This window comes from Perissodus microlepis, chromosome 4 (genome assembly GCF_051167445.1).
Source record: "Perissodus microlepis isolate ML-2025 ecotype Zambia chromosome 4, ASM5116744v1, whole genome shotgun sequence".
NCBI classification, from domain to species: Eukaryota; Metazoa; Chordata; class Actinopteri; order Cichliformes; family Cichlidae; genus Perissodus; species Perissodus microlepis.
Window position 1 is genome coordinate 14369897 of NC_140464.1, and position 16001 is coordinate 14385897.

Here is a 16001-nt window from a genome sequence, read left to right on the forward strand (position 1 = left end):
TGGAGTTTCGCTGAGTTCCATTAAAAACATACATCCCCACCCTTCCCTAAAATGCGTGCTCGCTACATTTCACTCTATTGCTTTTTATCAAGTGCGTACACGTTCCTGCACTGTAGCCCTCCCCTCACTCAACCCCTCTTTTCGTCTACTCTGCTCGCAGCGTCAAGTCGATGGTGACCATCAAAACGGAAGAAGAGAGAGGGATTTTCAAAATAGAAGATCGTTAAAAGTAGATTCTTTTAGCATGTCAAGAGTGAAGCTCCAAATTGGTTGACAACAAGAGCCTCTAAGGAAACAGTCTCTTATGTATGGAAGCTCGTTTCCGCCAAAAATAAATAATAAATAAATACTAATAATAGGAACAAGAAGAAGAAATAGATACATTAAAACAAGTTTAACATAAAACATACATTTGAAAGATGCCACTTATAGGTGGAAATTTGCGTTTTGCAGTATTATCTTAAGTTTTCAACTTACTAGATCAAACTTCTGAGAAAATAACTTAAGAATTTGTTTTATAAACTCTAAATTCTAACATAATAACCTGAGATTTTGACTTATGGATAGCATTTTCTTTTCTTTTCTTTCTTTCTTTCTTTCTTTCTTTCTTTCTTTCTTTCTTTCTTTCTTTTTTTTTGTTCAAGCTAAAAAAAAAAGTTTTTAATTTTATTTAAACATACAAAATAAATCAAACAAACAACAACAACAACAACAAAATCCCCGAAAGAAAATAAAGGGTCTGAATGATTACGGGTTTACTTAAAAAACACAAATTTGTTTGCTGAAGCTTTCTTTTGTAGTTTCATGCTAACAGAGTATTTTAAGGTGACCCTATATAAAGGTTGTTGTAGAAAGTATGTGTTATATTGACCGTGTAATACATGCTAATACATGGATTATTATGGCTCTGTGCCTTTTTTTAAACAACTATAAAAGGCACATTTGGGTTTTTATTTTGAAAGGAAAGAGGGGACGTGATATGGTATTTATTCTGGCGTCACTTTCTTTCTTTCTCCCTCTTACACACTCACACACACACACACACACACACACTCACATACAAACACACACTTCTCTCGGCTGGACGGCTGGAAGCGCACAGAGACAGAAGATGGTGGCGGCTGCTGCTGCCACCGTGTTGCCCGCTGCGCCTGGATTGCGCGCACAGCGTTTTCGCGCACGTGTAGACGCCGGTGCGGCACACAAATTGTGATCACATAACCCGGTAATAGGACAATTCTATCTCTCACTGTGGACGGCACAAGGGATGGAAAGGCAGGAATCACCTGGAGGTATGACGATATTCTTTGTGTCCTGCCCAATTAATCAAAGTGGCCATATGAAGGCAGCGCTGTGCTTTAGCCTGTGGGACTGTGCTACTGGGGGGAGTGGAGAGGAGGTGGAGACCTTTTAATTAGCCCTACTTTCTCCGGGGCTTTCGTCGTCTGGCGATTACAGGGGGGACCAAGCTGTCGTGGGCAAACTTTACTTCATATACCAGGAAGGACTGGACTTCACGCAGCCTGCTCCAGGGGTCTGTTTGTCTTCGCAGATTTCCGTTTGAGACACCACACAGCCGGGAATGGTCAGGATATTAAGACAATCTGGATATTTTCCTTCTTGGGGCGCACTGACGATGAATTGGCCACAGTTTGGATGTGAATACCAAAGCAGCGCTAACAAAACACAGATTTAAGACTGGCTGGGCTATAGCCTTGAGAGGCGCGCGTATCTGTGGAGTGGTCATTGCCGTCTGAGCTCTTGCAGTAACGCCGAATAGTTCATTCGCATCGCATCTCGCTCCTGCAGAACTCCGTGCACAAAATATCTGCCGAGTTCGGAGACGCAGTGACTGTGGAGACTGTGGAGTGGAAAGCCAGGCGAGGACGGGGCGCCGTCCATGAGTGTGTTGGCGATTAGGCCCTGCGGCAAGGAGCGTGGGGGTATAAAAATAAAAACTCAAGTGGCATGATCCCTGTATCCGGTGTTAACCTACGCCTTAATTTTAACCGCTGACCTTTTGGACCGACACAGCAAACGGCAAAAGCTCGAACCACTGCGTCTGACTGGCCCTGGATGAAGTTTTGCTCAGTCATGTAAACTTCACATGGTTTAGTTCACTTGGCATCGACGTGTATGGAAGTAGAAGCGTGGGTAACTGAGTGGATAAGCGGAATTGGACACGCACCAGCAATGAAAGCGGGCTGAGCAAACACACTGAGTACAAAACAACTTCACAGAATTGAATCTGGGTTTTTTAGACACATTTTGAGAGCACCTTAAAATAATTTATCCTCTCAGTCCTATTTGTGTCTGTATGTGTGTATTTTTCAGCATTTTCCTGTACTCACAGTATTGTGTAATCCTGTCCGTTTGGCCAAATAGTTTCCAATGAGTGAAGCAAAGAGGTGGCTGCCTCGGCAGAGCAGGCACTGGGTGAACCTTGCAGTTTCAAGTGCATCGAGTCAAAACAGCCGGGAATGTTGAGGAATGCAGGGATTGACGTCAAGAATGGCAGAAATGAACTACTCAGAAACTTTGGATGGTCTGCTGGTGTTTCTGCAGCCAGAGCACAGAGTGTGATTTTTTTCTCTCAAACTTTTTCCCCAACCCTTCCTTTTTAAAAATTTTTTTTTTAAGATTGAACAATCATACTGTGTGGCCGCAACTTTTTGCCTTACTTCATTTGTGTTTCCTGAGAAATAACTGTGCCTTCTGCCTAGTTTTTGGGTTTTTTTGGTAATTTTTTTCTTTTTGATAGAATAGAAGAAAACATGGCATCCCCCCAGCATCAGCAACTGTTGCCTCACAACACAGAAGTGAGCTGTGACTCAAGTGGAGATGGAGGCGTCTCGGTGAGAATTGGCAGTAGTGTCAAACACAAGCACGGAGGCGGGCCGCTGGGTTCAATCGGGGGAGGCTTCATTGGCGGAGCCAAGCACTGCAAGTACAGCATTTCCTCTAGCTGTAGCTCTGGGGAGTCCGGATTGAGGAGGCCGGTGGTCAAGAGTTTTCGTTCTCACAAAAAGATGCCACAGCTTTTTGAGAGATCTGCCGGCCATTTCTGGGACCCAAAGTTTGACTCTTCTATCCTGGAGGAGGCCTGTAGAGAGCGGTGTTTCCCTCAGACCCAGAGACGCTTCCGTTTTGTGCTTTTTTACCTCCTAGCAGCTGCTTTACTCTGGGGAGTTTACTTTGCTGCCAACCCTTCCCGCTGTGATAGGGTTGCTTTTCTCGTCCCCACTGCTTCCTTCCTCCTTTTCTGCTTCCTCCTCTTCCTCTTAACGTTTACCAAACTGTACTCTCGCTGCTACAACCAAGCATCTCTGCTCCTCATCCTCGTAACCTTCATACTGACCCTGGCCCCCCAGATTCAGACATCTGGCTTCAAGGACCCTGAGTCTCCAGCACCTACACTTGATGTGGAAGAATTCAGTGGAATAGGGCCCACATACAACATGTCATATGAAACACTTGTGGGAGATAGCAACTGGTGTCCCTGTCTTTCTCCTGTAGGCACCTTCTCCCTTTGCATTGAGGTTCTGCTGTTGCTATATAGCGTCCTCCACGTTCGTCTCTATGCCTCTGTCCTCCTCGGGTTTCTCTACTCCATCTTTTTTGAGAGTTTGGGATGGCTGCAACTGACTCAGGTAGGCGAGAAGTGGAGCTTAGCCGCCCCATCAGATTGGGATACTCTAAGGTGGTTGGGCCCAGCAAAAGCCTTGCTTCATCTCTGCGCTCATGCCATCGGTATGCACCTGTTCATCATGTCTGAGGTGCGGTCGCGGAGCACCTTCCTTAAGGTCGGACAAGCTATCATGCACGGCAAAGACCTGGAAGTGGAGAAAGCCTTGAAGGAACGAATGATCCACTCTGTTATGCCCAGAATCGTGGCTGATGAGCTCATGAAGCAGGGCGATGACGACATAGGTGATCATTCTGTTAAACGTTACTCCACCAGCGGGGCTGCTGCTGCCATCTCCAGCCCTAAAAACAATAAACGCAAGAAAACCTCCATCCCCCGAGGCCAGATCATCTTCAGGCCCTTCAACATGAAACGGATGGAGCCTGTCAGCATCCTTTTTGCAGACATTGTGGGCTTCACCAAAATGTCTGCCAACAAATCTGCTCATGCCCTCGTTGGACTTCTTAATGACTTGTTCGGACGATTTGATAGACTTTGCGAGCTCACCGGCTGTGAAAAGATCAGCACTCTAGGAGACTGTTACTACTGTGTGGCCGGGTGTCCCGAGCCCCGACCAGATCACGCCTATTGCTGCGTGGAGATGGGCCTGGGCATGATTCAGGCTATTGAACAGTTCTGCCAGGAGAAGCGGGAGATGGTGAACATGAGGGTGGGAGTCCACACTGGCACCGTACTGTGCGGCATCCTGGGCATGAAGCGCTTCAAGTTCGACGTTTGGTCAAACGATGTCAACCTGGCCAACCTGATGGAGCAACTAGGCGTTGCTGGGAAGGTGCACCTATCACACGCCACTGCCAAATTCCTGGATGATCGCTACCAGCATGAGGACGGACAGGTCATGGAGAGAATAGGACAGAGTGTGGTGGCTGACCAGCTCAAAGGTAAGTGAGAAGAAATGATAAAGTAGAGTGAAAAACATTTGTTGCTTTTCGATCTGCTTTATTGTAGATTGGCTGTCGGTTCATCGGCATTAAAGTCGATGTGTTCTAATACTTTTACCCTACCCACAGAGGAAATGTGTGCTCATGCCAGCATATTACTATTTCACCCTCCAGGTGAATCAAAGCACTTGTGAGGAAGCATTTGCATTGGTCAAGGTCAGAACAGAGTTTAAGCATCATGTATTATACCTGATGGGCTGGCAGGGCTTTGAGTGTGTTATCAGTGCCCTCTGTGGCACTGGTACTATGTGACTCTATCACAGACAGACGCCATCTTCTTTCCCATCCTTCCCCGCTCTTTGTTCTCTTCTTCAATTACATTGCCTTCCAGACGTCCTCAGTGTGCTGCGTTCCCGTTACCTTGCCCTGAACCTCTGGGATTGCTTTACAACTTAATGCAACTGTCACCTTTTCTAAAAGAGATTTGCCTGCAGCTATATCCTCAGCCCTCTATCATGTCTTTTATGCTGCTCGAATGGAGGCTTTTTTATATGATGCATTTATGCAAAACGCCTCAGTGTGACTAAATGTTGGCTTAACTGCTCTTCTCATCATTTAAGGCTTTCTGATCCATTATCAGCCATTGTAAGTGAAGTGAAAGTGTCTGACTAAGGTATTGCAGATGGTGTTCATCTGCCCTTTTGAATTAGCATTTTGGGTTTATTTTTGCTTCACTGTGCTGCCTTGAAGGCTGCATGTCAGATTTTGTCCAGTGCATTTTAGGCAGGAATTAGTGTGAGCACAAATTAGCAATTCAAATGTAGGCATTAATAATTTGGGTGCATAAATTATCAGTGTATTTATATACACATCATTTCCCCCCAGAGATCAGTGCTGGGATCAGTCAAGGAAAAGGAGCGACTGAAAGTGCCCTTTGTTTACGAGGCAGCAGGGCCGATTTATAGGCCTGCATTTTCCTCTCATCTTTTAGATTAATGAGCGACTACCACTCTTGCTCTTATGCTTCTCTTTTTATTTTTATTCTGAAGATAAATGTCTTACCTAGAGTGCTATCGCCCTATTCGCCTCTTCTTTTCCCCTTATTCATGCCTCCTTTCTTGCCTCCATCATGTATTCACTTCCCCCCCATAAGATTTATCTTCATCCTGTAGGTTTCCTATGCCAGTGACAGAGCTGGCTGTCAGGACAGAGTTGTTCTCCAGCGCTGTAAAATTCCCTCCGCTGTCTAGCTCAGTCTGTGTAAATCTCTTGGGTACCACTGCAGCCAAGCATGGATTGTGTCTGAGTCTGGTCCCTGTTGCTTGACTCAGAAGTAAATTTCTCCGACCTAGATAGCGATTGCTGTCTGGCTGTCTTTTATGTATCTTTGAAGCACTTTTTGAGTTAGTGTAATGTTTTAGTTTCTGGGTTTTTTGTTTTTTTTTGCAGTTGTACTATAAGTTGGAGGTGGGTTTCTGACCAAAACGTGCCTACTTCCAAGTTTATATCCTCTTATTTATATCGAGCTGCTTTTAATATAAGCTGTTTATGGTTCATTGTAAAAAAAAAAGGAAGGTTCATACGGAGGGCAGCCACGTGTGGACAGTTGAGTTTTACAGCTGCGTCCTGTTCCCTCCTCAGCTCTAAACCTCAGTAGTGAGGAGTTTTAGGAAGAAAGTGATGAAATTGGGGCCGAGTTTGCATCCTGTTCTTGTAAGTAATGCGGATATTACAGTTTATTATGAGCCTCTAATTGTTTTCGTTGCACTTGAGACACCTTTGACAGAAATACCTGCTACTGTGTTCCTAAGGTGACGTGGCGATGCCTGTCTTATCTAGCAAAGAGTCAAAGACCTGAAGGTGTGGTTTTTCTAAGCAAAACAAAATTAAATCCAACAAAATTCAACAATAATCAAATATTAGTCTGTAGAAATGCTGAAAAATATCATGAAATTAGTTTGGTCAAGGCAAAAGTGATGATCTGCAACATCAAGTTGCAAGTCTACCCTCTGAAATATTCAGTTTGACTGCCACGAGGAAAAGAAAAGGAGCAATTCCTCACTTTAGAGGACATAAAACAATTAAATATATATTGCTCATTACTTTTAGAGGATTTGTGTCTTAATTGCATAATTTAAAAATAGTATTCATAGGCAGTTGGAGCCTTACCAATAAATCATAACACGGTTTGCTGGAAGGATATTATGATATGATTCTTCTATAAACAAACATACAGGCTTTTTATCATGTAGCTATCTATGCTGCCAGACCTTTTTGTTTGTTACTTTTTCTTACTGGAAAAGCTATATTTGGCTCCATTTCCCCAGAAAAGTACCTGCATACGTCTTTCCTTTGTGCGTAATGCAGAATGATGGGACCTGCAGAAGATTATCCCTTTGGAGGAGACTGGCGGTGTGGCCTTGTTATTTTTCTGCTGATGACAGAATCGCCACACAAAACATTGCTCTTCTCTTTTTCAAGAAGCCATTGTTTCCTGGGAAAAAATAACGTTGTTTTTTTGTTTTTGGCTGATGCTTACTGAGGATTGCACATGCTACAGTAAGAATGAAGTTATTGCTTTCATAACCAATTCATGTCTTAATCTCCAAAACTACAACAATATTACATGTGAGCAACTAGTAGTTACAGCTGTCACAAGTAATGCCCACACTGCTTTGGATAGTTAGTGAAAACACTTCTGATAGATACTCTTATAATGAAAAAGATGGAAAATGATTGTTAGTAACAAACCCGCAGGGATTTATCATCTTAAATTGAAGGTCCCTTCAGCTTTATAGAGTTTCTTAGTAATCTTTGGAGCTGTCACAGCTTTTTAAGAAGACAGGAAGGCATGTGTTTTCAACCCAGTAGCTCTAAAAACCCACTGCACAGTGCCTGCTCAGCACCAGAGAGCAGACAGACACAGCAGAGCCAGGTCTAATGACCCACATTTATGGGCTTATTTATATTGGTCAAACCCATGTTGTCGCCATTCATAAAAGATGCAGGTCCAGTCCTGGGGGCACTACATCATGTCCATGTATAGCACTGCCCACAATCCTTCCAAAAGATGCTGGCTCCAGATCTGGATTCAAATGTTAATCGCTTCTAAGCTGGGCCTATCTCTCAAACAGACAAACAATGCCTCCCTGGCAGACAATAACTTTGCTGTATAACTGCTGGGTGTGCAAGTTCACCTTGGTGACTTGACTTGCTGCACAGGTGGTATCCTGTCACGGTACCATGCTGGAATTCACTGGGTGAATAAGAGCAACCCATTTTCTTACAAATGTTTGTAGAGGCAGTCTGCATGCTTAGCTGCTTGAGTTTATACACCTGTGGCCATGGAAGGGTTTGGAACACCTGAATTCAATGATCTGGCTGGGTGAGTGAATTCTTTTGGCAAAATATTGAAAGCCAGTGATGTGCTTTCCCTGCTCGTGACTGTGAAAGGGTCTGCCTGGGTGTGAATGACTCTGCAGATGTCTGGGTACCCTCCAAGTTGTTGTGACAACACAAACTGTCCTACACAGCCACCAAACTACAAGAGCACCAACAGTGCATGTGTCCTCAAACAAAACTCCACCCTACTACATATTAGTACGAAGAGAACAACTACTTGTGTCCAAAAGTACATAAATAAATGTTTTTTAAAAAAAGAAATGAAGCAAAATGAGAAGCAGTTGTTCCACTTCACCTAATTTGAACCTCTGATAGCTCTTTTGTACAATAGGCTCTTACCAAGAATACTCATTACAGCGTTCTCACTAACCAGCTGCCTCGAGGTTTAGCATGTTCGTGACCTTTTAATAAGTCATATTGCTGAGCGACGCTGTGCCGGGCGGCTACGTACAGCATTACCTTCTCTCATCCTGTTTTCATCTCTGTGCCCTGAGGGAGATTTCTAATTAAGCAAGACTGGGTAATCTCCTTGGCTAAAGTGATTAATGTTAGTAATTCTCCATCGTCATATCTTCCCTCACTGGCCTGGTGTTATCCCGACCACGGAACGCATCGGCCGTCTCCCCGCCAGCCCTTTTTATCACAGCAAATTATATTGATTGCTTATAATGAGGCTGTCATAGCCGTGTGTGTTTGTGATGAGGAAACAAGGGAGACAACAGCAACCAGACAGGGTTTGATGTCGTGTAGATATCAAATGAAAATAACCAGGGTTTGTATGCAGAAGGCAACATGTCTCTTTATTTTGTGAATTTGTAGCATCGCCTTTTACCCCTTGCTAATAATTGATTAGCTACATTATGATTGATTGATTTATTTTTTTTAGCAAAGACCAAAACCAATTTGCAAAACGTCTGTGTCTCCAGCTCTATTAATATCCTTTAACATTTACGAGTTATTGGCAGTTATTTTTTTTTGGTTAACTCGTGCACATGTACATATTACCTTTCCCATGTCTGTACCCCTGTGCTGTTCTATAGGGAGCTGCTGTCACTCAGCAAATTGCACAATATTTCCTTTAAGCTCAGTGGAAAATTACTTACAATGGTTTCTACCTGTGACCTTGACTGGGATAAATGAGGCTGGTTTTGTGGTTATGCTTAGAGAAGCAGAGAAAGAGAAATCAAGGTGAGAGAGACGATGAAATGCATTTAGCTTTAGTCCTGTTCTGCTGGGAGAGACCTGGTTTTTGACCAGCGGATATTAGTAGCCTAATGAAAGAAAAGAAAAAAGAAGAAGCAGAGATACATCTCTATTGGCTCACTGTATTTTGCATTCATTGGTTTCAGTTTTGAGCTCTGGAGTGAAGCACACATAAACAAAAATTGTCTAAACACATTAAAACCACTGGATTTTACTGCCAAAGCGATGTGGACGTGTGTGTGTGTGTTTGTTTGCGTGCGTCCACTGCCCTTATACTGCTGTACTTGACAAAAAGTTAAATGGTTTGGCTTTTTCACCCTAATATGTATACGCAGCTGTCTTCTCCCCTTGCCAACAACAAAATACCTGGCATAATTTCTGTCTAGCCTCTTGAGTCCAAATCAGTATGCACACACAGCATTCAGCCCTACAATTGAAAGACAGGGGTGGCGAAAGTGAAGTGGGCTGCATTTGAGTGCTTGGTGGGGTTATGAGAGGCATACATAGGGCTATAGACATGCTAGACTGTTGTGGCACAACTGTTAGGAAGGTAAGTGCATTAAATAAGTGGTAGGTAGTAGTGGACTGAAATCTGGGAGTGGGACAAAACTGCACAGAGGCAGCCAGGGGAAAGCTAAGCTGTTATACAGTTTTGCAGTGACCAAGCAGAGGCTAGAGCACCTTGGCTTTGCATGGCAGATGCCAGGTTGGCCTAGGGAGTAATGGCATAATACATCACATTGTTTGATATTGTACAGCACATATTATAGTTCAGCACAGCATGGCACTGTAGCCCGCAGAAATGCAATCTCACCATTTGTCATCCTTGGCCTTATCATATTGAACAAGTCTGCAGAGCCTCAGGGTGTCAAGCTCTGCAAACACAGGTCCATTGTGGCAAGGTTATTGAAGGAATATGATGTGGTGATTAGCTGATTATTTCTTCTTTTTTTATTATTGCAGCAATCATTTAGATAATCTTCTGTGTCACGCTGTTACTCTGCAGGATTAAAAAACGAGAAAAAAAAAGCTCTTTTCGTTCAGGAGAGTTGTGTAAGCAAGGGAACTGCTCGCAGTAAAAGATTGGTACTGAGGAGCTGTAATAAGCTTCTGGATCAAGAGCAGGAAAAGCAGAAAACATACTAATGTAAAAAAAAAAAAGAGCTCAATGAGCTTTCATTTAAGCTGATACTGTGGGAGATTTTTATTTATGTTCTGAAAATCCATGCATCCCCATTGTGATACGCCTCCTCCTGACAAGTGTCAGAGGACCCTGTAGACCTCTCAGCCCACCTATAGGGGACAGCTGTCCTGTAGACTCAATGCTAAAGTGTCCTACCTCTGTCTGTTGTGACAGAGATGACCCAGGGCGAGGAGGATGAGAGGACCTGATATCAGCAGCACAGCTGTCTCCGTGATAAGACGCTGCACTTGCAAGCAGCTGACATGGCTGAGCCTGTAGAATAGATGTACCATGTGATGTAGTATGTGGAGTGGAACATGCCTTGTTTCATTTTTAAATTTAAGGTAAGGACGTCAACTCAATAGTTTTGCTTACAAAGTATAATTCGCAGGTAACATTTTAATGGTTACATCGTGGATTTTTAATGCTGTGTACTGTAAAAGCCATCCTGCCATGATATTGACTCGATATAATTATTGCAGAATAAATGTAGTGCTTTGTTGATATTGTTAAGGTGACAAGAGTGACTGCTTGAGTGTTTGTGTGTCATGTTACTAGTATTTCCAGATTTAAATCGCCAAAGTCAGGGATAATTTATCAATTCTTTTTCGTTCCTTGTCTCTGGGAAAGTGGTGGGAAATTTTCCACCTTCTCCTAAAAACCTGTGTTTAAATCACATTGTGTCAAAGTGCTTGATTTGTTCAGTAGGAGTCAAAAATATGAAATGGAGACCTGCTGTCTGTTGCAGGCATTGACATTTCTGATCATACTGATGTCATTGTAGGATCTGTTTTGGTATAAGAGGAGAGCGGGCCTCTGTTTCAGCTGCTTCATTAGCCACCATTAAACTGGAGGCTTAATGAAGGTAAGCTAATGTAGTGGAGCCATGCATTGAACTAATGTGTGGAGGTGTTTGTGGACAGATTTGTCTATAATTAGTCCATAACTCAGGAGGTTGTGAGTAGTGGAGGATGGAGGGAGTGCTGATTTGCAGGACTGTAAACATAACTTTATTGTGTGTTACAACAATGTTCTATAACTATAATGTAAAGAGTTTTCATACCTTCTCATACTTTTTGCATTTGGAATATTTATTAATATCCTAAAGTAACAATCTTGTAGAAGACCAGAGATAAAGCTGTTTATCTATACTCACAGGTTACTTTGGTACACCTATTCAACTGGTTGCTAATGCAATTATCCATTTAACCAGCCACGCGGCAGCAACTCAATGCATCTAGGGATGTAGATGTGGTCAAGAGGACGTACTTCAGTTCAAACTGAGTATCAAAATGGTAAAAAAAAGGTGATTTAAGTGACTTTGAACATGGTATGGTTGTTGATGCCAGACATGTTGGTCTTAAAGTATTAAAGAAACCGCTGAGCTACTGCTGCACACAACCATCTCTAGGATTAGAGGGAATGCTCCAAAAAAGAGAAAAATATCCAGTGAGCGGCAAATCTCTGTGCTGAAATGCCTTGTTAATGTCAGAGGTCAGAGGAGAATACTCAGACTGCTGTGATAGGAAGGGAACAGTAACTCAAATACCCACTTATTACTGAGGTATGCAGAAGAGTATCTCTGAACGCACAAGTCAAAGGTTGGAGCAGATGGGCCACAGCCACAGAAAACCACACCGTGTGTCATGGATTTATCCTTCCTTGTATTAACAGTTCAGTCTTTTGGTGGTGTAGTAGTCTAGGGAATTTTTTTTTTTTTTGGGGGGGGCTTTAGTACCAGCTGAATATTGTTTAAATGCCACAGCCTAACTGAGTATTATTGCTCCCTTTATGACCACAGTGTACCCATCATCAGTAGGACAGGGGCACCTCCAGAAATTATTCAGAGAGGTGCCCATATAGGAGCCACAAAAAATATTGGGGTGGTACACCAAAAACAGAATTTTCAGTTTTAAATGTGCTGCTGTCAAATATAGGTCACTTGAAACATATGGCAAAAAAGAGAGAAAGAAAGACTTATATCACTGAAAACAGGTGCATATGAAAGCCATATGAAAACAAATCCATAATAATCTGTTTTGATTGATTGACTGATTGAAAACAGATCACCTTTAGATTCTTATCATGGATAAGCAGACAAATCTGCAGCATGTGCTGTCATGTCATTGTAGACCAAAATCCCAGAAGTTTCCAGAACCTTTTTAAATCTGTGCCATGAACAATAAAGGCAGTTTTGAAGGCAAAAAGAAGTCCAAACTAGCAAGGTGTACCTAATAAAGTGGCTGGTAACACAATAGCTTATAATAATGTAAACTTTCTTCAACACAGCCAGAGTTTTTAAAGCAATCTTCTGGCTGTTTTCCATGATTGCATGCAGCAAGCCAATCTGTTACGTGGCAGGAGTTTTCACATATGCAAATGTGCTGAGAAGATCAGCTTGTATATTTCCCTGCATTCAAAATGTTCCCTCCTGCAGTGAAGAAATAATAAAATAGAGCAGAATGGAAGCACAGAAAAGAAATAGCAGCAGAAAAAAGGAGCGTGCATGCAAGAAAGGTATTTAAAAAACGATCCAGTGAGAGACAGACAGATGGATAGATTCCTGTTTTGTTAATGGCTTTTGTGTGTCTGTATCTCATGACACCAACCTGAACACAACACATACGATGAAGACTTTACATCTCCATGCCTGTTAGGAGGAGGATGAGAGAACCAGACTTCCACTTAGTGTGGACAGCTGAACACTCACTGCAGTTATAGTACTTTTTGCCTAGAGTATTATCTAAAGCCTAAAGTATTATCTGTGTTGGTCTAATATTTCCACGGCCTGGGTGTCAAAGCAAAGACACTAAAATTGACATCTTGTACGTAATTTGCCAAATCCAGCCTGCGACTTCTGGTAGAACATTGCTATTTGACGCCCTGGTATACGCACTCGCACACATGCGCTTTACTCCAGCTGTGCACCCTGGGCCTGCAAAGGCTAATTGCCATGGCAACGGGCTATTGAAAGAGGTGAGGGTCAGCTGGCTCTTTTTAGATGGAAGGACAGGTGATTTGACAGAGAGAAAGGGTCCAAATTGACTCCATTCAACTGAATTTCTGGCTTTCGTATTTCGGTCAAAGCAATGCGAAGACTTATTTTTGTGCGAGTCCAGCAAGAATAAGACAAACACATGCGGCTATACTTTACTGCCTGAGCTCTAAAGGACACCTACGCAAATCGATTACACACTCCGAGGAGCTCAAAAATTCATACACCCTGAAAAAATGGAAAGAAAGTTAAACAAAAAAGAATCTTTCTTTTTTGTCTCTCTGCAGCTGTTGCTATCCCACTGTGTGCTCTGTGTGGTTGTTTATTTAGATCTCTGCTGGTATAAGGCGAGTTGTGAGCTGTGTTATCGGCCTAGGCTAGCTCGCCTCGTGGTTCTGCAGACGCTCTGGTGATAAATTGTTATCATGAGTCACCGATGCATCCTAAGCTTTTTTTCCCCCCCCCCTTTGTGTTCAAGGGTACAGAAAAATGCCAGCACTCCTTTTTAATAGATGCACACCAGCCTTTACTGACACTGACAGATGGTGCTCACTCTTAAGGTGACACACAACAACCTCTCAGTCCACCCACAGCGCACCTCTCAGTCACAAAACACCTACTTTTGCAATTTATTTATTTATTTTTTGGTTTGAGCACGCTAAATGCAATCACCCACACATACAGCCACACCCTTTCCATGTTTGTAGTGCTGTAGTGACTTGTTAGTGTGCACAGCGGGAGTGAGTGTGTGATAAATGGCTACATGAATTATGAATGATGAAAGATGACGGGGAGTCGGTGCCTGCTTAAGCCTGCTACCGTACTCAACATGCACGGATTGATGGAGCGCGTTTGTGTGGGCGTGCTGCATGAAGTAAAAAAAAAAAAAGAAAAAATGTTTTCCTCCGTTTGAACTTGTGGGCATATTTGGGTTTGTTGTGAATGCACAGCGGTGAAGTTCTTCATTATTAGCAGCTGGTAAATTCACTTTAGAGTGTCTGAGGCCAATTTTAGCTCTCTCCTTTCAGTGGATGCGGAAGTATTTTGAAATGCTTGTCTCTCACACCCTTCCTGTGTTACTGTCAAGGACATTTCTGTAATATTTTTGACCTTCCTCTTGAACCATTTAGTTGTTTTTTTTTTGTCACCCATGTCTCACTTTTGTGTAATGATTTTCTGTTGTGTAGTTTTGTCTTAAAGAATTCAGCAGTGATGTGCTTTAACTTTATTCAAAACCTGCAAAATTAAGTTAAAACTGACGGTTTTCTTCCAGTTTACGCACAGTATAAAAACATCAGCAAGAGTTTGAGCTGTCACCTGAGAAAGCTTCTTGCCAAAAACAAAATAAATCAGTTTATACTTGAGAAAAAGAACTGTCGATGCTCACAAAGCAGGACATAGATATACAAAAGTGTCAAGAACTGGAGTGAGAAGTATCACCAAGAAATTCAAAGAGAGCCACAGAGTACAGAACAAGCCTGGCAGAATTAGGAAGTGAAAGATTTCAAAGACTCTGGAAAGAAAATCAGTGAGAGATGTGTCTAAAGACTCCAGAACAACTGCCAAGACACGAGTGAATAGCTTAGCCAAGTCAGTAATTGTAGTCTGAAAGAAGACAATCACTGGAACCGTACACAGGAATGGACTGCAAGGCTACAGATCAAAAGAAAGCTCCACTTCTGTCGGAGAGACACCTTCAAGCCAGACTCAAGTATGCAAAGGACAACCTGGAGAAAGATTATAGATACTGGTCATATGACATGAAACTAAAGCTCTTTGGCCACAGAGATGCTGCTTATATTTGGAGAAAGAAGGGAGAGATGTACAACCCAAAGGACAGCATTCCCCACAGTGAAATGTGGTGGTGCAAGTGTTATACTGTGGGGACGCTTCAGTGCATCTGGAACTGGGAATCTCATCAAGGTAGAAGGAATCAGGAAGAATGAAGACTATGTGAAGAAAGCAAATTCTATCGTGTATCCTCATCATTTCATCAGTTGAATTCACGAGGCTTAACCTAACAAAGAAATGTCAAGTTGGTATTTGTTCTGTTTGTCTGATACAGTCATAAATATGAGCTAACATAATGTCAACTGTAAAATCATTTTTGGCTGAGCTAGTACGTCAGCCACAACATTAAAACCAGCTGTCTCAGACTGCAAGGAGGCTGAAACACAGCGATCCAGGTTTGAGTCCGAGCCGCTCTCTCCCCCTGCTTTCCTATGGAGGAGCAAAGAGAATTAAAAAATAATGTTAACAAACAAAAAAACCTGCCTAATCTTTAGTAGCTTCACCAGGCCAGAACAACGTCCACATGACCGGATGTTCCAGCAACACTGCTTCTTTCTAACAGTATAATTAATGTGTAATTAAGTGAGCACCACAGGCACAAAGGAATGAACTATTAGGTTTTGGCCTCACAGGAAATATGACTAAGATCAGTGAAATTAGTATGAAATGTTGTTTTTAACAATACATAACTTCCACTTCACAGTAATAATTGTTTAAGTGTTTAGTGGTGGTGCAGTGATTAGTTCGTATCCATCAGCCAGCCGATGTTTTTTACTGTGGAGTTTGCGTGTTCTCTTCAGGTACTCCTGCTTCCTCCTACAGTCCAATGACACGCACAGA

At 42.5% G+C, this 16001-nt stretch overlaps 1 protein-coding gene across 1 annotated transcript in view; it reads left to right on the forward strand.

Annotated features, from left to right (window-relative positions):
* The first annotated feature begins 1285 nt into the window (after positions 1–1285).
* The window catches only part of adcy9b (adenylate cyclase 9b), a 41464-nt gene continuing 26748 nt past the window's right edge, over positions 1286–16001 (forward strand). The window contains exon 1 of the mRNA XM_084925956.1: positions 1286–4587. Coding sequence (XP_084782082.1) covers positions 2775–4587 — 1813 coding nt within the window. The 5' untranslated portion in view covers positions 1286–2774. The remainder of the gene's footprint in view (positions 4588–16001) is intronic.